The 27861-nt window shown below is 42.0% G+C and overlaps 1 protein-coding gene across 9 annotated transcripts in view; it reads right to left on the bottom strand.

Annotated features, from left to right (window-relative positions):
- The window catches only part of LMBR1 (limb development membrane protein 1), a 116656-nt gene that overhangs the window by 67757 nt on the left and 21038 nt on the right, over positions 1 to 27861 (bottom strand). For 8 of the 9 annotated variants that reach the window (XM_074315038.1, XM_074315035.1, XM_074315034.1 and 5 more), the window contains one exon: positions 14005 to 14108. The exons of the other annotated variant lie outside the window; for it this stretch is intronic. In XM_074315038.1, coding sequence (XP_074171139.1) covers positions 14005 to 14108 — 104 coding nt within the window. The remainder of the gene's footprint in view (positions 1 to 14004; positions 14109 to 27861) is intronic. 9 annotated transcript variants of the gene reach the window in all.

Genomic DNA, 27861 nt, shown 5'->3' with positions numbered 1-27861 from the left:
ATTACAAAGCCTAACGAATATGGGCTTTGTGGCATGTAATGTGTGAGATTTTTAAACTTCTGTATGTGATTCTGTCTGCAAAGTAATGAAAAGCATTGTGAGAGCTTTTATCACCACCATTAATCACCAGCAGGATGGCATATAAGCAAAAAAAATATGCCTACTGCTCATTTTTCCATTAAGAGTCAGAATCAGGAGGGGGATGCCCCAGGGGAAGGTCCTATCAACTCCATTCTCACATACGCTGAGCTCAACGATGCGCCAGATGTCAGAGTAACGCACTGAAATACCCTGCAAACGACAGAGTGGCCAACACTGTTTGCAGGAAGGCGGCGTCCACTGCTCATCGTATAAAGACAGATGCGTCTCCTGAAGAGAAGCTCAGAGGACGGAGAGAATTGCTGCTTATTTTCAACAGCTGCACTTCCTTCACGGAAGTGTGAGGGCTTCAACTGTCACATACCACTAGGATTTCACCAACTTCCTAACATTTTGGTCCCCAGTATGAATATTTATCCTAACCCCTCCCAAAAAACCATAAATCCAAGTTACTATAATGAAACTCCATTACTTTTATTAAAATCATAGTGGAATAAGCACTCAGTGTATTAGTAAAAACACCAAGGAAACAAAGTACTTTCTGCCAATGAGATGCCATACAGTTCTTAAGAAAAGCAAGCTGTGTAATTAATTACACTTGTTTCAGACCAGTGTTATTTCAGAAATCACAACTACCTCAACCTTATAACAGTTTGTATTAGACTAAATAGGCTAGTAAAGACTTAAATACATGTAAACTCATAAATTTCTTTTTAGATTTAAGTAAGTACTGAATGAGTAAAGTTAAAACACTAAAATAATTATGATATAATTGCTTCTTGAAATTTTTTGGCTGGTCAATCACTCATTTAATTGCTCTGTACTGAACATCAATAAAGTGAAAATTACAATGTACTTACAAAAGCTCTAACAATAAGCTGATATGTTTCTATGGTGATGAACATTTAAACAAGATTTTGCCTGGATATCTTGACCTCTTGGAAGGTATGTAAACACCACTTTATATGCTATGTCTCCACCCATCAGGAAAGCCTGGGAAAATTTTCTACATTCACAGAACATTTAAAATAAATATCAAGCCATTGTTTTCATTTAACAAAAAGGGTCTCCTGGTAACATTAAGATAAGGTTTGCTCAGCATGACATCAAGACCACACCAAACATACATGCAGTCATCTGGGTAAGATCGATAGAAGCACTAAGAAAGAACAGAAAATAAAGGCAGGTATTCATTATTTTAAACCATGAAAAAGCTACCAACAAGCATCTCCAGAGAGTGTCAACATGCCCTGCTCCGCTCCCAAAGTAATCATTAGGGTATGGACAGGAGGCTTTGGGTCCCAAGTCAAAGAAAACAGCTTCACAGAAAGCTTTCTTAGGCTCTACAGGGAACTGTTTTTAATATTAATATTTTCTGCAGCCTATTTTATACTATACACTTATTTAATGTAGTCCATACGAGACAGAAAAACTAAACCTACAAGATGCTCAAGTTCATAAACTTTGACAAAAAGTATTTTAGGATGAGTTAAAATGAAAACACTAACATAGCTCGTTCATTGAACCACTGTATTCACGATATCACTGTGTTCACATTCATGGGCTGAATGTCTCCGACATTAACCAAACAAAAGTCCTCCAGACTGCAAGTAAATACATTAATACAGCAAGTTTCCAGCATGTAAATGAAAGAACTGAACTATAAAAAGACTGTTGGGACTTTAGAGCAAACATTTTAAACAAAAATTTGAATTCGGAAGGAATTCTTGCTCAGTATACTGCATCCCATCACTTCCCGGCTAGCCAGTGAGGGTCTGTCCCCCTAATTCTGTTCTAACTTCAGAACAAAGAGGAGATGGGAGCTGACATTTGGAGAGCTCCCACTAGTGGCTTTAGATGTGCTCACTGAATCTTCACAATCAATGGAAAGGTACATTTTATTATAAATAAGGAAGCTCACACCGAAAAGGTTAAACAATCTGCTGCGGTCGCACTGTTCAGTGGCTGCCAGAACTCACTTTAAGTCTGGGCCTGTCAGTTCCCGCAGCTTTGCTTTCCTCTCCCAGCATGACAGACATAAGACACAAAGACAAACCAATGTGGAAATAGGGAGGTGGGGAGGAAGCTGAAAACATACTTAAGGCAAACCTATAATTTTAGTAAAGAAATCAAAGCAAAACACGTAAGAGCTCCTTTTACTAGCACATTCATTTTCCACAACAGCTAGATGGTGCTGAGGGCAAGCGCTTCATCCTATAAGACACTTCACATAGTAGGACATCACAGCACAGCCTTACTGTGCGTTTCATGAACACCCAGGCACAAGCTCCAGTAGAGACACAACAAAGGGACATCGCTAGGGTTATTATTCATTCATTACAACAGCAGAATGTCCCAGATATTAAGGTGTTGGACAGAATATAAAGCAGTGTAACATGCTAATGCAGACACCGGTGTCGTATTGCTTATGTGGCACAGAGGGCACTAGGAATCCCAGAACAGCCCAGAAGAGCTGTCCTTACGACAGGGAACAACACAGGAAACATGCGCGCAGAGCTGGGGGCTGTCTGCTCTCACCCGCTGTGTCGGGCGCCCCTCTCCCTAACTTCCTCGTCCCCTCCGGCTCTCAGTAGCGGCTGCTTTGCTGGCCAGGTGTGCATTCGTAGTGCATGAGTATTTCAGTCAGCGTTTCCTACTGAAAACCAATAAATGGCATTTTGCTTTTACCTATCAGCCTGTTTGCTCATGTGAGCCCATCACCAAGAAATAAGTCACCTTTTTTCTTTCTGTTTTTAAATAATGAAAGTCCACTGTTTGGCTGTGTACGGCTGTGATACCTGTGGTTGTATCACCCAAAAAGCAACATGCCCAGGGCCAGTGCGGCTCCCCCGTGGCCCTCCCAGCCGCACCAACCTCCTGCACACCACGCTGCCCAAAGGGGACCACCAATGTGATCATCGTGTATGTACTTTTTTATTACGGTAAAGTACACAGAACAAAATTTACCCCCATAACCATTTTAAGTGCACAGTTCAGTGGCATTAAGCACATTCATTGCTGTGCAGACATCACCCCATCCATCTCCAGAACTCTCTGTCTTCCTAAACTGAAACCCTGCACCCGTCAAACACTAACTCCCCTTGGCCCCACCTCACCCAGCCCCACAACCATTCTATTTCCGACTCTACGAAGCTGATGACGCTAAGCACCTCATATAACGGAATCATACACAGTAGTACTGGTCTTACTGGGCCTGACTTCTTTCACTTAGCGTAATACATCTTAGGGGTTTGCTTTTTCTATCTTGCATAGACTACATTACATAAGTGTACAGTATAAAATAGGCTGCAGAAAATATTAATATTAAAAACAGTTCACTATAGAGCCTAAGCAAGCTTTCTGTGAAGCTGTTTTCTTTGACTTGGGACCCAAAGCCTCCTGTCCATACCCTAATGATTACTTTGGGAGCGGAGCAGGGCATGTTGACACTCTCTGGAGACGCTGTTGGTAGCTTTTTCATCCATGTGTAGCATGTGTCGTAATTCCCTTCCTTTTAAAGTCTAAACAATATTCCACTGAATGTGCACACCGTACTTTGTTTATTTGTAATACGCTGATGGATAGTGGGTTGTTTCCATCTTTTGGCTGCTGTAAGTCACATGCCACAAAACGGGGGTGTAAATGTCTCTGCAGTCCTGTTTGCAGTTCTTCTGTGCAGATCCCCAGACAGCACTGCGGGATCACACGGTGATGCTGGTTCCAGTTTCTGAGCAACGACCGTGACATCCACAGTCCCACATGCCCACCAACCATGCGCAGAGCTCTGACTTCCCACAGCCTCAGCGTTTTTGGTGTTTTCTGAGTTGTTGTTGTTGTAGGGTATTTGTTGTGTGTTTGCTAGAAGCCCTCCTAGTGGGTGTGAAGAAGTGCCTCATCGTGGTTTTGATTTGCATTTCCCTAAGGACTGTGGTGCTCAGGTCTTTCCATGCACTTATCACCCTGTGTATACCTTCCTGGAGAAATGTCTATTCAAGTCCTTTGCTCCTTTTTTAATATTTGATAAAGTTCTGTCACCATGTTCTTCGGAATTGCTTTGGTTGTCCTTAGTGCTCTGCTCTTCCGTAAGAGTTTTACTATCTGCTTATCCCATAACATAACCTCTTAGAATTTTTATTAGGATTGCACTGACTCTAAAAAATAATTTGAGAACAGATATTTTCACCACATAAAGAAATCCACAAACATAGAAATATCTATTAATTTATTTAGGTCTTCTTTAACATCTTTCGATAAGATTTTTTGCTCCCATATATTATTTCCATAAAGGTTTTACATATCATTTGTTGGATTTATTCCAGCATACCTTAGGATGTGTAATTATTATGAAAGGTATTTTTAATTAGGTTTTCTGTTTATTGCTGTTATTTACTGATTTTCTATATTAATCCTATTTTCACCTTCCTTGATAAATTTCCTTATTTGAATTAATAATTTATCTTAAGATTCTACAGAATTTTTCAAGACAATATCATGTCAATAATGACTATTTTGTTTGTTTTTCTCAATCATTCCTTTTCTTCCCTAAAACTCTTCTATAGTGTTACTTATTATTAGCAATAAAAGTATTTAAACTGGCATCCCAATTTCAAACTTTTACTATTTTACCATTAAGTACAATGTTATCTGTAGGCTTAGGGTAGAGCCATTATCAGGCTAAGCAAGTTCCCTTCAGTTCTTAGTTTGCTTTTCAATCGTGAACGGTTATTGATTTTACTGAATGTGTTCTGTGCCTCTTTTGAGGTGCTCACTTGGTTTTATTCTCCTTAACTCTCCTATTAGGAATTACAATCATCAGTCTCCTAATGTTAAACCAAACTTGCATACCTGAAATAAATGCTTTTTGATGACGATCTTTTGTACACATGGCTGGATCCAGCTTAGTATTTTCAGGTTTACAAGTGTTCATGAATAAGAAGGGCCTGTAACGTTCCTTTCTCATATCATCCTTGATACTTTCAGTATCAAGATTATACTGGTCCCATAACATAAAACTGTGAAGGTTCCATCTCCAAATCTCCAGACCAATTTGTATGAAATTGGAGTTCTGCATTCTTTGAAGAAATACCCTGGAAACTCTCTGCACTTCATTTTGTTTTTATCAGAATGAGTCAGTAAAACTTTCATTTCTGGCAATATGGAGGTTGAGATATCCTTAATTCCTTCTGCCACAAAACATCTAAAATGCTAGATCAGATATTTCAAAGTCTCCCTGAAATCTGCTCTGTCTATTAACACTTGTCGTACACTGAATTTGGTGTTCCTCCTAGCACTGGCTTTTCCCAAATGTCTCGTTCTCTTCTGAGCCCCTGCTCATCTTTACATTCAAGAGCTTTTGCCCTGCCTGTTCTCTTCCCATCTCCCGCCTCTGGTGACAGTGACCTGGCTCTGGGGGAGGTGTCTCGGGAGCGTCGGTCCTGGCAGACATCTGTAAGTACTGACCGGACGCTCAAACGCCAGGACCCACATCCTCTTCTTCAGCCCAAAGCCAGTGTCCCTGTCGCTTGCTGACTGCAGCCCCCGCCTTCCTCCCCGGCACCTGGCCCTTTCTCTCACGTCCTTTGCCAGCTCGGCCACATGGTTTTAATTTTTGTTAAAACCACGTCAAAGGAGAATTTGAAGACCCCAGATATACTTAGATAATCGGAAATGCTAAATAAAATCAATTTCCTAACAGACGCAAAACTGGATAATATCCAATGGACAATAAAGTGAAATGTTCAGAGCTGTCTGATGTGTAGGGAGGAATCAATTACATCTCTATCAGACACCATTCATTTGCACTGCTCTCGGTTTCCTACCAGTGAACTCTGACCCTAAGGACGTGTAAAATGGCCAAGTCATCAGAAAATCACCAAAGCTGTGGGTCCTCTGCACAATGCGCAGGACCCCCTGACAGAGGACGCCCGGCGGAGGAACCCCGGGGTCTCCTGCGCCCATTTCCAAGTCCTGGACAATTTTTCCTGCACGAGAAAATTTATGTACATAAAATGAATTATTAAAGTAGGGACACAAAATATATGTACACACTAATTATAATTACACAATAATCCAAGGACAAATGTTGACAGGTAATTTGCAATGATATAAAATACACTGCAGGGTTAATTGGCTTTCTCTAAAATTGTCTCAATTAAAATTAAAATATTAATGAAAAACCGACAGAAGTCAAGATACACAGGAAAATCAGCCAAAATCATCAGCCTTGTGAGTATGCTTCATGCAAGCCAAGTAAGACACAGGAAAATTAAACATTAAGCATCCTGGAATACAGAGGTAGTCAGGAAGGGCTCATCCGTTGGTAGACATCATCTTGGAATCACGAGAAGGAAACTCTAAAGACCAGATTGGAAAAGATCTTTAAACAACCTTAAAGCCATTTAAGGCCAAAACAGCTACAAAGCAGAGAGGAGACGCCGGGAGAAAACACTGGGCCCCATACCTGTCGATGAAATCAGAACTGATTCAAGGAGGGATCATAGAGCCTCCCAGACCTGGGAAAAGACAAAGAACGCCCCCAAATTGACAACTAACTGCATTACTACTATGTGCCAGACAAAGGGCCAGTAAAACTAACAGGTAGAGAGAAAGAGGAATCAGGGACATTGGTTCAAGATGCTGGATTAAACACATACCGGTACAAACGGGCCCAAATGACTTGTAAAGCAACAGGCCAAGTTCAAGCTCCATTTGGCCAACATTTCCTAGAGATCAGAAGAGTCACACTGTGACATCCTGACAAATGATTCTACAGACAAATAAACATGCATGTCAATGCCAAATAAATGTAAGAGTTTAACAGTCTGAACTCCAGCCCCTTGGCTGAGCTCTTTCCTACGGGTCTGTGGTGTGGGTCATAATTATGTAAAAAGCTCCGTAGTCAGCATTAAATTTGACATTTAATTTTACTTTCAAATAAAGTTCATTCCAACCAAGGGTGGACAGTTTTCAATCCCCCCAAAAAGTTTTAGAAAAGAGACTCTAATTGACAATGACTATTTCTATAAAATTGTTTCATGAAAATTGGAAGTCTTAGGGCCAGTTTAATTAAAATTACAATGACTTTAAAACCTAAACCTGGTGATTTTTTATTTCCTCACTACCAAAACTTTTCCCTATTTAACAAAGAGCCCTGAATTATGAGACATTTGTTGGTAATTTAATCATCATATAAAATAAAGCTTGAACTTTAGTTACCTATTAAACATAATACCTATTTTTACAACCCATACTGGTATAAGATAAAACAATTTCAATTTCAAAAAGTAAATAAACGAAGCTGGCTGCCTGTGCCCCTCTAATTTCTCACATCGCGTTGCTATAGACACCGTATAAAAGCACTCAGTCCACCCAAGCCTTACGGTGTCTCACAGAGGCTCGCACAGCTGCCACCCTGCGCACCTATTGTCACTGCTGCTGCAGCTGTTTCTTGGGAAATCTGCAACACACTGCATGGGGCGACTGAGCCCCTCAGAAACCCGTTGACAAGATAAGCACTGCCAGCCCATTTCACAGACAGAGACACTGAAAAACATGCCTGAAGGCCCAGGTCAGCAAGGAGAAGAGTCAGAATTTAAATCCAGGCCTAAAAGCTCACGATGTTGCCACTACACTACTGAGCAACGAGACACCTCGCCCAGGAGAAATCTCTCCTTTTCGATAAGTGGAGACAGGATGAAAGTGCTATGTAATAATAGTCCAATTCAAAGTATCGCACCATCAAAGGGGAACCGAGCGATGTCTTTTAAAAACACAGCTGCTATTTAAGAAAAACAGAGATGTTACTGAAGTTATAATTAATTCCCTCCGATATGCAACTGTATCAGAATGGAGACAAAATAAATGTCATTTCATGAAGTAAATGATTTTTAGTTCAAAATCTTCATAAACTCAAATAACTTTTAAATGAAATAAATATACTCTGTTCCTCAAAATAATACTTTAATGTCTTTCTCTGAGGTCCCATGTGCCAAGCTTCCAGGTCTGAAATCTTGGCTATCCTGGGGTCACCATGCCTCCCACAGAAGAGCGACGATTCCTAAAGGAAGCCCGAGTATAACAACCACCCCAGAATCGAATGTTTGAAACAGAATCATTCTTATCCATGTTGTTTCTCGGGGGAAAAACAGTGCTGCCGATTGGGGGAGGGGGGAGGGATTCTATTAATAACCTACTGAATGATTTTTTTTCTTGAAGGTGTTGGGAAAATCACATTAACACATAACAATAGTTAGTGAGATATGACTCCATCTTCTGTAATAAACACCAAGATCAAAACGCGACCCTGGGTGAATTTCCTTGAAAGGTCCCCAGCAGGAGTTTCCCTTTTGGACGTGATTTCCTCTGGCCACAAAAACCTGCGGAATATGCGCCTGTGCCACTGACACTAAGCAGTACTTCCTTAGTCACTCGTTCCAACAATTTATGGATGAGCAGCGGCAAAAACGAGCAAAAATAATGAAAGAACGCAATGAAAGCTCACGGAGGCCGCGCGGGACTTCCTAGTCGCCCTGCGTCTCTTCAGATGGAGGCCTGATACAAATTAGCCACTGCGGGGAAAAGTCATCTGCTCATAAAATACAGTACAAGGTCACTTTTATGTAAGTTTGCCAAAAGGGACATAAACCAGGACAATCTCAAACTGTGACACAGGATAGAAGCATATTAAAGCGATCTCTGTTCCTCCGCTATTGTGCGGCCGTGGTGCCCGGCTTTATGGGCTCCAAGCACCAGCACGGAGCTCTTCGTTTCCACCTGGTCAGTCTAATTAATTAAGAAAGGAAGTCACCGCAAATTTTGTACTTTTTGCTTTTATTATCAAGCACTCCGTTTGAAGTTATAGGAGTTAACCTCTTAATCCTTCAGAGCGTGTGCTATGTTCTGGACATTTCGGGATGTCTGGATGGTTTGGGTAATTGGTCAGGATGTTGCTGTCACTTATGTTAAATTTTATGCTATGATTTCAAATCAAAGATGGGCGTTAAGGTGAGGCACAGTATTAAGTTCCTCCCACAAACATTTTTGGTTTAGGAATTAATCTGTCACTGAGGAGATTTTAGTCACTTTCGTTCAGTTGTTGAGTTTTTGTCCTCATAACATTTTAATGTAAAAGTTAAAAAATAATATGAAACAAACATGTTGTTTACTCCCATTCAAACCCTGGCCAGAGTTTCAACCTCTGGGTTCCTCATGAGACCGGAAAACTCTCTGCCATCCCCCAGATAACCCAGAGGTCTTGGAGGCAGCGGGCAGCTAAGCGGCAGTTTGACGGGGACAGCAGTGCGGCAGCCCGGAGACCCTCAGACTGGGGCACATGGCTGAGTGGCCAACGCACAAACTGCGGGGAAAGTGTCTCTGCCACAAAACACTTACCAGCAAACGCAACCTTTTTATCAGGGTTGAAACATTAAGGTGTAGACGTGCGGTCAGGTTCAAACTCATATGGACATAAACGATGTTCGATACACTCCATATATGTGACAGCAAAGTCATCTACATTTGGTAAACATTCAACTGGTAACAGTAAGTTAGAGTTCCAAGATAAAACAAACAAACAAAAATTGCGTTATCAAAACCATTCACATTCTCCTACCCTGAGAATTATAAAGACGAGAAACAAGGCGGAGACGGTGCCGCTAAAACAGAAACATACGCCATGGTAAGGCGAAAGAAGAAAGGCTACTTGAGGCCCTTAAAAGGACATGGCCAACCCCGCAGGCCCAAAATGTCCTGTTTGAATTAACATAGAGGCTTAATTAAAAACTAAGCAGAGAATTCTGCTTAATTTGACTTTCAGTCCAAGGCCTGCGCCCGCCGGTGGCTAGCGACCAATTTCCGCATCTCGGCACAACATGCGAGCGGCTGTTTTAAAATCGATCGCCCAGGGGAATCACTGGGAGGACGCGGGGCCATATGCCTTTTGGGGACTCCACCAGACGTAGACACAGTAAAACAGCACCAGGAGGGTGGCCGCGGAATGTAGAGGGACTTTAACTCCACTGCATTCCAAGTTTGTCATTACTCAAATTATTGCCGATCTACCAATTAGAGGTGTTTCCAAGCTCTCTGCAGTATCGCTGGGAACTAATGTGTCAGACGTAACCAATGAGAAAGAGCTTCAAAGGAACATACACAGATCTGTGCTCACTGGCCAGCTGTGTGAAGGAGGCAGCGTGTCCGTGAAGCAGCAGAGCTAGTGACTGACATGGCCGGTGGCACCGTGTAAACAACCTGAGGTCGTAACGTGACTTTGACTCTGCACAGTAAACACCTGTCACACAAAGGTACAACCGTGTGCTTTACACACATACATTTCACTGTAGTGCGAACAGTCCTTGCAAACGTTACATCATTCATTCAAATTGAAAATATGGATATTTTTAAATAACATCATGATCCCTTAGTATTAAAGCTTTCCAAACATTTCTAACAAGGTCTAGAATGCACCTTGTCTTCAAGCAGGTTTGATTCGCTTCAGTCCAGGCCATTTCAAAATGGGAATAACAATTTGGACTCTTAAAACTGCCTAAGGTAATAAGTGAACAACTGAGAGCTAAGTGTTACACTGAGTTGCTTTTGAGCAATCCCACACAACATTCTAGAATACATATTGGTCAGATGCACTGAGCCCTGGGTTAGTGGCAGTAACAGCCACCATTTACTGAGCTGCGTCCTGTGCTATGTGTTTGCTTCCATGAAGAATCTCCTCTCATGTCATCCACCAAGGTAACTCTCATTACTGTGCCCATTTTACAGAAAGAAAACTTGAGGCGGTATGACTCTCACTGCTTTCTGCGGGTCCCTGCCCCAAGCTATGACCCCTCGCCCTCCTCCTTGAACAGCACTAAGGACCCAGTTTTCCGTTTGGTTTCTACAACCTCCGTTCACTCCATAACTACGGATCCAGACGAGCGGGAACCTCCCGAGTGCTGGCTGCCTTCTCGCCCGCTTCTTCAATTCTTGGTTGTGTCTGGGAATTACTCCGACTGGTCATGCCAACAGTACCCTACCATTCACTGCGTCAGTCCCCTTTGCTCACGAAATAGAGCTGGTGACCCTCAGGAATTCTGAGGAGAGTAACAGAGGCAAAGATGAGCTGAGAAGAGAATATTCAATCGCGGGTAGAGGGACTCGAAGTGAACAATGTGGAGGGAAGAATGCTGTACAACTGTAGGCGCGAAGAATCTTTAATAACCTCATATCCCTCCTCGAGCTGATTTTCCCTTTGCCCTTAACCTACGAGAGGAAACACGAGAATACTGACATGTCGCTAGGTTTCTGTGTCAGTTTCTTTTTTTAATTCTAGAGATAGTTGCTAATTCTGCTCCAATCAAGTCAGCCAAGTCCCTTTCTAGTTGGTTGGTTCACAAGAAGGGAGGACAATCATTGGCAGGCAGGGAGTTGTCCATATTACACACTGGTTTTTTAAATCTATTTAATAACTAGATTTTGGTAAAAAGCATAAGCTGGGTGCCACCTATGATACCAAATGTGAAAACAGATTTAACACTGAGCTTTCGGGCTGCTTGGGCACATGGTGAGGGGCACCAGGCATGCAGACAGGAAGAGAGGACGTGGCGACCTCAGGGCCATATGTGGAAACACTCATTTAACAAGAGCCACGTGCGTGACTGGCTAGCATGGTGGTGCCGCTCCAAAACACAGGGTTTCGCCTTGCGTGGCGCACGTCCTCCTTGCCCAGGTGACATGTTTAAACTCTGTGCTTTTATCTCTGAATTGAACTGAAACAGTAGATGAGAAAACCCTTCTCAAGAACCCTTGCCCACTCCCTGTTGTCTAGAGCGTAAGACCAACGGAGCTGGCGGAGGGTGCAGGCCTGCAGGACGTGACCCCGCTGAGCCTCTGACCTTCACCTTCTGGATCTATAGCACACACAGCCAGTCCCTGAGCTGGTCAGAATCATGCCTGCAAGGCCATCACTCAGGTGAAAGCCTGCTCACCCTTCAAGGCCCAGCTCGAGTACAGGCGGGGGCCCGGCGGTCGGGCGCCCACTCCTCACGTCCCTGCCACCGTGTGCTGTCCCTGGGCTCTCTGATCTCGTCCTCTGGCACACTGAAGGCAGGAGCCCTGTCTTTTCAGGTCTGTCCCCAGGAAGCTCTTCTAACAGCATAACAATTAGTACTTAGTAAGTGCTTAGTAAACCTCTGCCAAGTGAGTGAATATCTATCAAAAGGCTCAAAATGCCCACAGAAACTGCTTTCCCAAGTGTCTCCAGGGACCCCATTTCCGCTCGGCGCTTACCCACAGCCCCTCATGAACGTGATGTTTTACAAGCCACTCCCTTAGACACTCTCGCTTTTGGCTTCCAGGAGGTCATCCTGCCTTTGTCCCCACGCCATCTGACAGCCCCGCTCCAAATCCTTCCTCTCTGCCTCTCTCCCTTTCTGTCCTCGGCCACCTCACCCACCTTGCTGGCTGTCCTCACGCTCCCCACAGCATTGACATGTTTAGAACACAAGCACTCTGGGACGGGTACTAGTTCTGCAGTTGTACACGTGTGGTTCACAGACACTTTAATATATTTAGTAGCTGTGGACCTCAGTTTTCTCCTTACAAAAGGAGGGTTTGAGCTAAACCCCTTTCAGCAACAAAACATCCTATAATTTCTTCAAGAAATTATGAACAAAGAGCTTTTAAAACTAAAAATATGTAATTTTTCACATTAGATAAATGACTTAAATAAGTTAAACACATCGTGATAAAAAACAAGTCCAATATGTAAAAGCCAGTTTTGTCAACGTCGGGTTGGCTGCCAAACATAATCACCCATTCTGATCTTGGTATTTACTAGATATGAAATCAACTGCTGGTTTCCCGCTGCACACTGACAAAGTACGGAGTGGCATCTAGAAAACAGGAAAGGGACTCTGCTGAAACAGCACTGTCACAGTCACCTCACTGGTTTGTTCACGGAACCCTTCAGTGGACAGGTCTAAAATGCGCTATACGTAAGGTTTGAAATGGGAAGAGTTGGGAAAATGGTAGCCTAAACAAGTTCCCTAAGAACACAGCAAGGTATATGAAGTAAGTACACACACTGCCTACAGCTTCCCATGCCAGATTTATTTAACTGGCCTGACAGTGTTATTTAGTAAGATAGTCCCCCTTATACTCCATATATCACAATATGAATGGAACTAAACATTTAAAAGGTAGCATCTATAAATAAACTGTAATACTAGAACTATTTTGTCAAGTTTAAAAGGCACCCAAAAAGTATTAGCTACTTATATCTTTGCATTATATTCCAAAAAATTATAGCAAAGAACTCCACAAACTACAAATAGAAACTCTATCCCTTTCACTTTAAAATGTTGTGCTCAAGGGTAGGTGAAGTGCTCCCGCTTGGAGTCTGGACTCATTAAGATGCTCTTACAGAGTCTACTGCTTGGCACACCTCCAACCCCTACCCCTCCTCACCTAGCGTCACCAGATGACAATACCGTGCCACCTGACAACGTAAGAGACAGGTCTGATTGTACATACAGTCCCAAAAACACTGGCTGTGAAATCACTTTCACATCAAGACATACTTTCAGATTTGTAGAATGTCATGGCAGGCTTTAAATGAGACAGCCTACGAGAGGAACAGTAGCTGTCACACCGGATTTATCCACGCCACACAAGCATACCCCACCACGTTTGCACAGACCGTAAAAGCATTCAAGGGCTGAAAGGTGCCTTTCGCCCTGTGTGCCGGCAAAGGCGTCCAATGAGCAATATCACTAACCTAACTGTTGACAAGAAGCCGAGAGTAAACCTTTTCCATTGCCGTCAAATGGTGTTTACGCCGACTTTGTACAGTTCAGCAGAATGACATTTCCTTCTTCGTGGAACTCATTGAATTCCACAACACGGTGCACTCACCTTCTTCAAACCAGCGAAGCCTTCGGACTCCAGGAAGAAGAACGCAAAGGGCATCAACACGAACAAGCACAGGTTGGAGAAGAGGGAAGCGAGGTTCCACAGACCTGCAGAGGGCGACACGGCAGCGGAGGGTCAGACCCCAGGCCTTGCCTAAGGAGCCACCACGCCAAGGCGTATTAGTTACACTTTGTAACAGTAAAAAGAAACAAACTTGGAGAACAAATGGCCGACACTTAAGAAGTCAGAGGCAATGACCTATTTATTCAAATTTTGTGTAACGTTGTAACACATACCTATTGGTAAAAGCCAACAGAGAAATGAATTACTTTTTCTCATGCCCTAAAATAAATTCACTAAAGATATGACCTGTGCGGAGAGCCAAAGACACAGCCTCTTTAGACATATTGGCACCTGAATATTTAAATTAGAGCCACTAGCATTTATTGAGCACTTAATAAATGCCAGATACTCTACTAAACATTTTACATGCATAATCTCGTTTAATTTAAGCCTCATAAAAACTCTAAAACTAATAATTAGCATTTATTGAGCCCTTACGTGCCAAGCGCCCTTCCAAGTGATTTACAGATCTGATACAAACTCATTTACTCTCCACAGCGGCCCCCGCTCACACAGCGTGCCAAGGCTGCAGAGCCTGCCAGCAGCTGCGCCAATTCCTGCCATTTTTAAAAACCAGCACATCACCGGAGTTTTAGTGAGCAGTTCCAGGTGGGGAAGGAAAAGGAAGAGAGGCAGGCAGGCAGGCCCACATACCTTTTTCCCTCTCGGGCACATCCTGCGCTCTTTTATGGGACCACAGTAAAGAGCGACTAAGATGATAAGAATAGATTTAGAAAAACAGAGCTTTAGGCGTGTCATTGAGATAGTATTTGGCCCAATAGCTCACGCTTTTTAAAGGTAAAACACTAAAAGTTAAAACTGATTTTCAAAATGATGGCTATAATCTGTATAAATTTATGAAACCAAGAATCATGCTAAGTATAAATCCAACGTACTACATGCAATTATAATTCCATACCTTTGTCTTATTAGGGAGACCACTTCATGGGCGGTGCAGATGCCCGACCACTGCAGTGTACACCTGAAGCTGAAGCTGCATAACACTGAAGGCCAACTACAATCTATCTATATATAGTCACAGGATGTGGAGCACAGCATAGGGAAGATAGTCCATGGAACTGTAACAGCTACATACGATGTCAGAGGGGTAGTAGATGGGGGAGCGGGGTTAGCGATCTGTGAGGGGTGTGAAAAAAGAAAGCGGGAACTGATGTCCTTCCAACGCCCCTCCTGGCCAGGCTGGAGGGACAGGGAGCAGCAGACACCAAGCGTCTGCCCTCACAGCGCTAACACTTCAGGTGCAGAAAGCACACAGCCTCTCAGGGACCACGGTACGCGAGGCCTGACTGCACTGCTTACACATGAACATGTATGTTTCAGAGTCGCCCTAAATCCTTTTTGGAACAGCACGGAGTACAAGCAAAAAGAGCGAATGTAGCACTGCGCAGGCTACCTGGAGAATTCCCTTCCTTGAGTAGGTGAGGCGGAGTCAGAGGCAAAAGCACTTTACAGTTTCTTATTCAAAAATTTAGACAGAGTTAATGAATTTTACCATATATTCATCTTAGCAGGAAATAAAATGTTTCACAATCTTTTTAGAAAACGTCTTACACCTTTCAATGGAAAAACTTTAATTTGAACTTTTTAAAATAAAAATTGTTCCAAAGTACTTGTCTACTTTCCAGCCTGCAAACATCTTAACCCTTCTCTTCATTCAAAGGGGTCATGATTAGTCAACTGTTTTCCTCTGAGCACCTAGGATGTGGGTAAGAGCACAACCTAGATTTTCAGAGAGACCAGGGTTCAAGTTCTGTCTGCGTCTCCATGTGACAGCCTTGCTAAGTCACAGGCTCTTACCTGTAAAGCAAAGGCTGAGGACCCTGTCTATAGGTGGTCGTGAGAATTCAGTGAATATATTCCTGGACTCCACATTCTATTGATTTGATCTGTTTGTCTGTCTATGCTGATATCACGTGGTCTCGATGACTACGGCTTTCACACAGTCTTGGAGTCCAGTACTAAGGCCTCCAATTTTGTTCTCTTTCAAAGTTGTTTCGGAAATTCTAAGTTTTTTGAATTCCCATCTGCATTTTAGATCAGCTTTTCAATTTCTACAAAAAAGCCTGCTGGTGTTTCGAGTAGCATTGTGTTGACTCTGCGGACATTCGAATAGCATTGTGTTGGCTCCACTGGGGGAGAACTGACGTCTTCACAGTATTATCCTCTAATTCATGACCACGATGGAGCTCTCCATCTACTGTGGTACTCTTTAATTTTTCTCAGCAGTGTTTTGTACTTTACAGTATACACCTAGGTCCACACATCCCTAAGTATTTCACATTTTTTATACTACTGTCCATAAATGGCATTGGATCTTAAATCAATTTCCAATTTTTTCATTGCTAGTATACAGAAATGCAACTGCATTTGTATGTATATTGATCTTGGATCCTGCAACCCTGAAAAATTCACTTGTTGGTTCTCATAGCTTTTCTTAATAATAAGTCCCATAAGAATTTCTATAGACAATCATGTCACCTGTTAATAAAGCGTTTCCCTTTTCCCTTTCCAACCTGAGTGTTTTGTGTTTTTTTTTTAATTACCAGAATAATGTTGCACAGAAGTGGTACGAGGGGGCATCCTTACTTTGTTCCCATCCCAGGACAAGCATTCAGTCTTTCATTGTTAAGTCTGATGTTACCTGCAGGGTTTTCATAAATGCTCTTGTTAGGATGAGAAAAATGCCCTTTCGTGCCTAGATGGCTCAGAGATTTTATCAGTAATGGACACTGAATTTTGTCAGATGCTTTTCTGCATATATTGTGATGAACATATGTCATTTTTAGCATGGGAATATGGTAAATTACTTTCACTGAGTGTTTTTTTTTTAAGTCATGATGTATTATTTTCCTTTTTACATATTGTTATATTTGATTTGCTGAAACTTTTATTTATTATTTATGCATCTATCTTCATGAGGGATAGTGGTCTGTAGTTTTCATGTAATGTCTGTCTGGTTTTGGTATCAGGGTAATGCCAGCCTCAATGAGTTAGGAAATATTCCCTCATTTTCAATATTCTAAAAATGTCTGTAGAATTGTATTATTTCTTCCTTAAATATTTTGTAGAACTGACCGTAAAGACCTCTTGGCCTGAAGCTTTATTTGTGAGAATGTTTGTAACATTTCCACAATGTCTGACAGGGCTTCAGTAATTCTTGCCTTTCAAGGAATTTTTCCATTTCTCTAAATTGCTGAATTTATTGACATAAAGCTATTCATAATATACACTAACTATCCTTTTAATAGATGTAGACTGTATAGTGAACTCACCTCTCTCATTCCTGATGTTGGCAACTGATGTCTTCTCTTTTTGCTTATCAATTTTATCAATCTTCTCACTGATTTTCTCAGTATTTCTTCTGTTTTCCATTTCACTGATTTCTCCTTATCTTTTTTTTTTATTTCTCATCTTCTTACTTTGGGATTAATTTGCTCTCCTTTTTCTAGTTTCTTAAGGTAGAAACTGTGCAAACTAATTTGAGACCTTTATTTTTTCTAAAACAGTGTTACAAACATTCTGAACTGTTTTTGTTTTGTTTTTTTATTTATACTCAGTTCAAAATACTTTCAAATTTTGCTTTTGATTTTTTTATTTTTTTTTGACCTATGAGTTATTGTGAAGTATGTTATTTAGTTACCAGGGATTTTCCAGATGTTTCTGTCACTAATTTTCTGTTTAATTTCATCATCATTAAAAAACATATCTTGTATGACTTAAATCCTTCTAAAAGTATAGACTTATTTTATGGCCTAGAATATGGTTCTCTTAATAACTGTTCCCAGGATACTTGAAAATGTGTATTGTACTATTGTTGGGCAGAGTGTTCTAATAAATGACGCCAAGCTGGTTAAGAGTGTTATTCAAGTCTTCTGCAGTCTCAATTTCTTCCTGTCTACTTGTTCTATCAATTATTGAAAAGAGGAAATCAATATATCCGAATATAATTTAGATTTTGACTATTAATCCCTTCATTTCTGTAAGTTTTTGCTTCGTGTACTTAACAGCTCTTTATTATGTCGATAGATGTTTATTATCACGTTCGTTTGACGAATGAATCCCTTCTTCATTACGAAACAATCTTTATTCCTTACCCTTTTCTGACGATAATATAGAATTGGCATGGCATATCTTTTTTCCCCTATTACTGTTAACCTATTTGTGTCTTCATATTGAAAGTGGGTTTCTAGGAGGCTGCATGTACTTGTCGTCCTTTTTTATTCAATCTGATAATCCCTGCCTTTTGATTGGGGTGTTTAGACCACAGATGTTTACTGATATGGTCAGGTTTAAGTCTATCAATTTGCTCTTTGTTTTCTATCCATCCTTGTTCTGTCCTTCCTTTTTCTTCTTTTTCTATGCTCCTTTGTTTTAACTATTTTTTATGGTTCCACTTTGTTTCCTTTGTTTGCTCACTGACTACCCTACCCCACTGAGCTATTTTAGGGTTTTTAGGTCTAGAATATACACTGTAATTCATCGCAGTCCACCTTCGAGTGCTGTCACAACAGTGCAAGCGCAGCATCAGAACCTTGTAACAGTGTTTTCCATTTCTTTCCTCCCGTCTTTGTGCTACTGTCATACATTTTACTTACATGTGTTACAAACCTCACAATATATTGTTACTTTTTTTATTTAAACTAATTATCTTTTAATAACATATAATAAAGACTCTTTTATGTTTACCCACAAATTCCCACTTCTAGTGCACTCCATTGTTTTGTAGTCCAGACTTCTAGGTCCTACCAACTTGCCTCCACTTACGTTTTGTAGCACAGGTCTGCCGGTGATGAACTTGGACCTTTGAGATGTCTGACGCTGTCTATATTCTCACTGGATCTAGGTTGGCACAGTGTTCCTTTCAGTGTTTTAAAAATGTTGTCTCACTACATTTGGCTTTTTTCCCCCACAAGAAATACGCTGTTTTTATCATTGCTCCTCTCTACTTTACATGGTTTTTTCTCTGAATGCTTTTAAGATTTCCTCTTTTGCTGGTTTTCAACAATTCAATGATATGTCTTGGTACAGTTTTCTTCACATTTCTTCAACAGTCTTGACCCAGTTGATGATGTCTCTTGGTAGTCTCTTCCACACAGGGCTTTCTACACACAGGGCTGGTTGAGCTTCTTGGATCAATGGGTTTATAGGTTTCACCTAATCTTGACATTTTTCTGCCATTAATTTTTTAAATGTTTTTTCTTAACCGTCCCTCCTTCCGAAACATCATATCACTGATGTCCTGCTCAGATTTTCTGTCATTCTGTCAGTTTTTTCTCTGGGTATTTCTCTTTTGGATAGTTTTCACCACTGTGTCTTCAAGTTCACTGATTTCTTCTGCAGTGTTTTATCTGCTTTTATCCCATCCAATAAATTTTCATGTCAGACATTATAGGTTTCATGTCTAAAAGTCGGATTTGGTTCTTTTTTATAACTTTCATGTCTCAATATGCTCTATCTTTCCTCTAGCTTCTGGAACACATAGTTATTAAAAATGTTTTCATGTTCTTGTCTACTAATTCTGAATCTGTGTCAACTGTGAGTCAGTTTTAATTGATTTTTCTCCCCGTTATGGGCTGTGCTTTCCAGCGCTGTACTCAGCTGCACACTTCATGTAGGCAGTGTGGACCCCAAAAGACACCCACACCTAATCCCTAGACTCTGTGGATACATTGTTACATGGCGTCTTAGTTTTCTACAGCTGCTGTAACAAAGTATCACAAACAGGGGGGCAGACATTTTTTCTCTCACAGTTCTAGAGATGTGAAAGTCCAAAACCAAGGTGTCATCAGGGCCACGCCCCTCCTGAAGGCTCTGGGGCAGAACCCTTCTTTACGTCCTCTGGTGGGTGCCACAGGGTTTGGCATTCATTCGTTGGCTTGTCTGAGCATCATTCCCTGCCTTTGTCTCGATGTCGCCCTCTCCCTCTGTGTCTGTGTCTCTATCTTCTCATAAGGACACTAGTAATTGGATTAGAGCCCACCCTACTCCAGTATGACCTCATCTTAACGAATTCCATCTGCAAAGAAATTATTTCCAAATAACGTCACCTTCTGAGGGTCTAGGTAGACATGAATTTGAGAGATGGGGGAAGACACTATTCAACGCAATATATGTGGCAAAAAGGACTCTGCAATGCAGATATAACCAAGGTCAAGGACCTTAACGAAGAGACAGGGAGATCATCCTGAATTGACTGACCCACCAGGTGGGGCTTTAAGAGCAGAGAATTTCTCCTGCTGGAGTCAGAAAGATGCAGCACAAGAGCAAGTAAGGGAGAAACTCGACCCACCTTTGCTGGAAAACATGAGAAAAGTGGCAGCAGCCTCTAAGACAAAGACTGGCACCTGGCTGACAGCCAGCAAGAAGACGGGGGCCTCGGTCGGACAACCGACACAGAGCTAAGTTCAGCCAATAACCAGAAGGGGCTCCAAGCGGATTCTTTCCCAAAGCCTCCAGGAAGGAACGCAACCCTGTGAAAACCTTCATTTCTGCTCCTGACCTTTTTTCTCCCCAAAAAGAGAACATTCGTTTAATAAGATTTCATTACGGGGAATGTTTAAATGAGAATATGACAGCCATTAACTCTATCCATCTGCATAAAACAAAATGTTCGGCTGAGCTTCTGATCATTTCTAAGACACTAAAACAGGACTGAGCACCTCTGTGTTTGCATTTATTTGTGTGCACATGTACACCCAAGCCTTCTTAACACACCCAACTCCGAGCAAACACCGAATGTACATGTACTCCGTGCACTACAATGTCCTCCAACAAGACAAGGTACCCACACTGACGGGAAGACCCACCCAGTCCTGCTGGCAGATGTCTGAGTGAGTGGCACTTTCTCTGACCAGCCAGCTACATATGACCTGGAAAAAGGGCTTCACCTCCACTGCTCTCATGTATGAAACAGGCTAGAACCTAACTGCTAGGGCTTTCATGGAGAACAAAAGAGAAATAACACTGGTAAACAAAGGTCAGTGCCTCTCCCCACCTTGTCTCAACATAATGCAAATGGTCCAAAAAGCTGAGAAATTCTAATGCACGCCAGCAATTAAACCAGATAAAGACAAGAAAGTGATGTGAGTTACAGCTAAAATTCATTCTCAACCCTTTCCTTAAAAAATCATTCTTATTAATTACACCAAGACAAGCTTATACAACGAAAACCTGTATATAGACATGATATTAAAAATATATAAAAACAATGACCAAAAAAAATAGAAAAAAATTGCAAAGAAATACACCAAATTATTAACAATGTGAATACAGTGAAATTACAGATGATTTTTTTCTTCCTACTTTTCTGCATATTCTAAGTTTTCTTTAAGGAGCACATGAAGACCCTTAAAAATCATGAAACATATTTAAAGCCCCTTGTGAAACAAAGTTCTCCACACCCCATGTCATAGAACCTCCCTGCAGAATGTGTAAGGGCCGAGGACAGAAAGCTGCACTGAGGTACAGATGCCAGCTGGGCCCCTCGGCCCCATCACCCACTCCATCACTAGTCTCCCTGAATGCACAATTCAGACTCCAGCCTCAGTAAAATCGCATGTTACCAGTGGCAGGGAGCTTCAAAGGCCACTCTCAGATAGTCGCAAACACATATATATACCCTTGAATGCTCAGAGCCCACTGTACTTTATAATGGGGTGGGGGGAACTTTTTATCTAGTTTTTGCAATTTGAAATAATCACCTATCAGTCCTAGCACAGGAGACTTTTTTATTGTTGTTATTGACCTATAAATATACATGCTTCCAGAATTGATCTTTCTGATCATACATGTATGTCCCTTTCATGCAGTGAAAACTGCAAATTCAAATTGTTCTCTGCAGTCAAATGTTAAGATATAAAACTCTGCCTTAGGCAAAAGCTCACACATCAGTAAAAGTACCTACTCTGACTAACCAACACATGGAAAACAAAGACAGTTATGAAAAGCTCATGAAAGGAATCTGTACCGACAGATACTTGTAAGCAGCAAAGTCTGCTGAGCAAGTGAGGAAAACAACAGGATAATCACAAAGGTTCTGAACACCGACTCCTTTGGTTTGTCAGGAAATGTGATGCTGTCTTTTATGTACTGAACTTTATAAATACATATTACATGAAATTTAACATTTTGTACCTTCCCCTACTGCCTTTTTCTGGGAGATTCAACCTGACTGCTGGTGGTTTTGCCAACCACAGTCGTAGGAAGGGTTACGATGTAATGTAGCACCTCCCTGTACAGTCAGGCATATACCCAGTCATGACCAGACATTGTAGGCACTGACGGGCCATATATTCGACAGTGGTCCCGTACAATGATAACGGACTTGAAAACTTCCTGTCACCTAGTGACCTTGTAGCTGCGGTAAGGTCATCATAGTCATCATGATGTCACAGCGCGTCGCGTGGTCACGTGTTAGTGGTGCCACTGACGGTGTGTAAGTGTAGCGACACGACTGTGTACAGTAGTAACACTTGATAGTAACAAACGACCATGGTGTATACACTTACTACACTAAACTTAGTGACTTTAGAGGGTACCCTTCCGACTTACACAGGAAAGTCCGCTGTAAAACAGCAGCTGTGACGCGGGCAGCGGCCCCATGCATCTCGTGTTCACAGGGCTCTTGGTCGCATCTCTTGTGCCTGATTCATTTACTGCTGCTGTGTCCAGTGACACGGCGCACAGGCGTGTGGCCCAGGAGTGGTAAGCTGTGCCTTAGCCCCGGTGTGCAGCAGGCTATTCCATCCAGGTTTGAGTACATGCCTCTATGACGGTCGCACAACAATGAAAAGGAAATTGCCTAGCGACGCATTACTTAGAACATATACCCCGTCGGTACGCTGCATGTGACTGGATTGGTTTTTACAAAAAATATTCACTTAACACTAAGAATTTAAGAGTTGATGGTCTTATCCTACCTAATAGGATAATCATCCATATAAATAACTAGCTCTTTTCAAAATCTAACCAATTAAATGCAAACATAAGTTTATTAACCAGAATAAATGGTAAAGTTTTAGACTTAGCTTACGCTAATTTAATTATCGAATTTGCAACATACAGAAAGTTAAAGTTACTATGAAAAGAACAACTAAAATATAGAAAAATAACAGATCTAACATAAATTCCTAAGTAGTAATTATGTTCTTAGCAACTGTCTAAAACTCAGTAAGTTTCCGGTATTTTACATACATCAGACACACCCCTAAGAATATTCTATAATTTTGATAAAACATTCCTAAATTAAAAACAAGGTCTAATACACATTACTACCACTGCCTTTATTTTATTATATATTATTACATATTAATTTGTAAAATAAAAAGAAGTACTAACCAAATTTCTGTACTTCAGAAAGTTAAAATTACATGCTTCAATACAGTAGAAAAACCTTAAAAATTCAGAGACCTTGTCTAAATCAGTATCAATGACAACCTTTTTTGAAAGATATCCAATGCCTATCCCCAGAAGAGGTACCTGAACTTAAACAAAGATTATTTAATAATCCCAGAATACTTAGTTAAAACCAAACCGCACTACACCAAACTGAATTAATTGCCAGGTCACCACAGGATACATTGACTTATAGTGCCATCTGCTGGAGTCACAAAATATTTCAAAATACTATGCATCACAGAGCAAAAACTTCATATATTTAATAAAGAAAATTAATCCAAGTTCAGCTATATTCAGTAACTCCCAAAATGTCAAAATTAAGCTAAAACAAATATTTCAGTGCAATTGAGAATCTAATCCAATGTCAAAAAGTGACTAATAAAATAAAATAATTCTACCAAGAAAGCATAAGCCTTAGAAGAAAGACCACAAGTTCCCTTTGGAATAGTGGTAAGAACTTGAGTTCTAGAATAGCTTCGGCTTATTTATTTAGAAGAAAAACAAATGAACAGTTTTTGCAAAGAGTGAAACTTTTTATCTTAATATAACTTTTTTCTTATAACAAAAAAGCAATGCATGTCCACTGTAGAAATATGCAGTGCAAATCCCAAAATTAAATTTTACATTATATTATCCTACCATCCAGACAAAAACCTTTTCTTCAACACCTTTCTGTAGCAACAAATACTCATCTATACTACCATCTATAACGGTCAAAAAAACCCTCCACTGCTCGAATCTACCAAAATTTAATTAAGCAAATTTCCTACTTTCAACATTTAGATTTTTATTTTTATTATTATAAACAATTCCGCAACAAATACCCAGCTACTAGTGATGCCCATTGTAATACACGGCTGAACTATTCAGACCAAATTGTTAGTAACATTTAACTAAACAATGGGACATTAAAATGTATTAAGGGTTGACTTTTAATATTTATACATAAGAAAGTATAATACCTTTTTTAAGCTTGATTTCTTATCATCTAAAACTTTGATGCTTGTCTCCTGTGGGACTTGAAAATGGATAAAATGCAGATGGACTTTATATCCTTCATAATGTCCAAACAGCATATGGCCTATTCCTGTTGACAAACGAGAGCAAAGCACATACACCTTGCAGACCAGTCAGGTGTACTGTGCTTGTCTTTTAACCTGACACGGAGCAACCAAGTGAGGATGGAGAGCTGAGCAAAAACTGAGCCCCGCGGGGGAAATACCTAATAATGAAAGAATTCTGTCCTGACCTTAAGGCTACAATTTTAATTCCATCATTCTCCTATCCTCCAAAGATGTACCGCTGTTTGGGTGTTATCTTCATTTTAAACTCATATTACCTAAAATTACAATTTCCAGTGAAAAACCCTGTGGCATTCAGCACACTCACAGTGCTGTGCAACGACTACCTTGACTAGCTCCAAAACGTTTGCATCACCCCCAAAGGAAAACCCAGAAAGCAGCTGTATCATTGTTTTTCTATTTATGGAACTGAAGTTTCACATTTTTCTACTAATTGTTTAACATACAAGCTACAGAAAGTGAATACAAATGGATACTTTCTATTTTCTGTTCATTTTTTGCTCTTTTCCTATTTTAACTACAACAACAAAAATACGAATACAAAGTTTAGCTACCATTTTAATTTGTCATCTCTGCCCACCTTGTACCATCCTATAACCCGTAGCTGTGGGCATGCCGTGACCCACAGTGAGAGATGATGGGACACCTCCCTGCTCCCTGCTGACAAGTGACAAAGACCCCCAGCTGAATCTGCCGATGCCCAGATTATTATCCTGCCTCAGTCCAGCTCCAATACCATTTTTATATATTACCTTCTTCAAGGTGTTTTCATCAATCTCATTGTAGACAGAGATACATCTTGCTACACGACAGAGATACTTGCTACACGTACTAAGATAATATGGTTAGCATGCAACCAAACCCAGGTGTCCAGAATCCAAACACTGTACTGAAGCCAAACAAAATATATTTACACAGACGAAAGCACTGTCGACACACACTTCAGTCTCTAATCCATGGGATTTACACTTTAAAGGCACAATCAAAAACATACATATTGGCAATTTTATAGGATAAGCCATTAAGTTTCTTTTCAAATTAAGTTCATTTTTTACCAAAATCTTCCTAACAATACAATAAGTTGTATTCATTCCATCAGTGAATCTTTATTGAACATTTTCAGTGTAAAGTTCTGGACTGGGTGCTCCGTGAAAGACTGAATCTTAAAACATACTCTGTATTCTCAAAAAATTTAGTATAAATTCATGACAGGTTTAACCAAAAAAAGCCAAAAACAATTCCAGAAACTCCGTGCATGTCACAAGATGGGAAATGATTGGCCAATGCATGCAGATGACGTAACTGCACGGGCATGGGGGCAACACCCCGCCTTTCCAGGACTGCTGAGCACTGGCTCTGAACTGACTCTAATTCCAGGAGACCCAGACTGTCACTGTGGTCCCGCCGTCAGAGTGGGGACTTCGGGGATCAGGGGAACAGTGGAGCTCTCTCAGGTGTCAAACATCTCAGCGGTCCCCAGACCTTTCTTGGCTATGTCCCAGCGCGTGACTGGCATAGACATCCCCAGCAGCTGGCTGAGTCCCCACACTGGCTCCCTGACTCATGCAGCAAGGCCTGCGATTATGGGAAAGGCCAGTGGAAGCCTCTAACTGCCTCTAACTAGGAAAATAGTGCACCAAAAACAATGCCACATCCCTGCAGGCATCATCATGGGTTTGAAACATGCAAGGGTGGCGAGGCCCCCGTCCCCAAGACGGATGGACCTGTGGGGTGGACAGTGGCTCAGCACAAGCTTACCCAGGGGGGACTCCAAATGCCGCGGCTGTACCAGGTGTGGTTTCATCACCAGAGTAAATGAACACATGTCCTGGTCCCTGGCGTGCGGCTGATGGGACAAATGCCTTTGTCTGCAGCCGTCTAAGGCCTTCAGCTGGTGAGGCCTACAATGCCCCTCACTGTCCTACTTCAGGGGTACAGCAGCTCCCCAGGGATCTGTGGCCTTTCCCTCCCACTGCACGTCACACAAGACACTGTCCTGATAACAGCACGCTGACTGGACCTAGTTAGCAAGAAGTTGCAACGAATCTAGACTTGTCGGTAAGAAGTGTGTCGGCGGGTAGGAGATAAGCCCACCCAAAAGCAGAGTTCAGTGGTAAGGAGCACCTGAGAGACCCTCCTAAGGAGGTCAGCTGTGCACGTGACCCAGCGCCTCGCGTTCCTCACTTGGGTGTGTGACCTCGGCCCATTTTCCAAGTGACTGGCAGAGCTGCTGCACAGTGGGGTCCAGAACGAGAAAGCTCTGCAGCAGGCGCAGGCTGCCCTGGGCCGCAGGACCCAGCGGCCACCATGGGGAAGAAGTGTCGGGGGCAGCCCATCGGGTGAAGCATAGCACAGGCCCCCAGGTTCTGGAGTAAAGACCTGCAGCCTGCTGTGGCCTGCTACTGGCCTCAGCAGACTGCCCACGTGACCATGACCACCCAGTGCCCACGCGATCGTGCTGCACATCATAATCGGGGTGCTCCATGACCCACAAGCCAGGGTCGGGCATGCACAGCAGCTCTCCATCACCCACTGGAAGTGGGACACACGTGCTCAGGCACAAGTGAGTCCATGAAGAAGCAGCCCATGCCCACAGTCCCACTCCCACCTTCTCTCCCCAGCCTGCACCTACAGTCTTACGGGGAGTTCGTAATGACCAGCTGACAGAGGACAAGACTCAGGCCTGGCTCACACATGCACTACGTGGACAGCTGCAGCAGTGCAGCCATCTGCGACATCGCGGATGGACAGCAGTGAGAGGGAATCCCGGTAGGGCCCACACCTCTGAGCAGCACACCTGGTCGCTCACTGGCTTGAAAGGAGAAAAGACCAGAGGTGCAATTATATGCTGAGTCGTGGCCTGTGGCCAACAGTGTGGCTAATGGCCAGGGGCTTGGAAAGAAAACGCCTGGGAAACTGGTGACAAGTGTCGTGCGGGAGACCCTGCTCGCTGCGCCATGTGTCATGCAGGGCGGCTTGCGGGGACTCCTGTTCTGCTCACCACATAAGAACACAGGATATGGTGAGGCCAAAAAGGAACACCCACGGAGCCATAGATAGGGGAGTCATACCACTATAGTCTCACTGGAGGCTGGATCCACACGACCTGCAACCTGCTGTCTGCTTCTCTGCCTGCCAACTGATTGACTCGACTCACCAACCAACACAGCCGCGGCAGTTATATCAGTGGTTAATTGGCTAACTGGTTACAGCTGACAGCCATCTACTACCTGAGCCA

The sequence above is a fragment of the Rhinolophus sinicus genome, linkage group LG11 (assembly GCF_036562045.2).
Source record: "Rhinolophus sinicus isolate RSC01 linkage group LG11, ASM3656204v1, whole genome shotgun sequence".
Taxonomy (NCBI): domain Eukaryota; kingdom Metazoa; phylum Chordata; class Mammalia; order Chiroptera; family Rhinolophidae; genus Rhinolophus; species Rhinolophus sinicus.
This window is presented reverse-complemented; position numbering and strand designations above follow the sequence as displayed.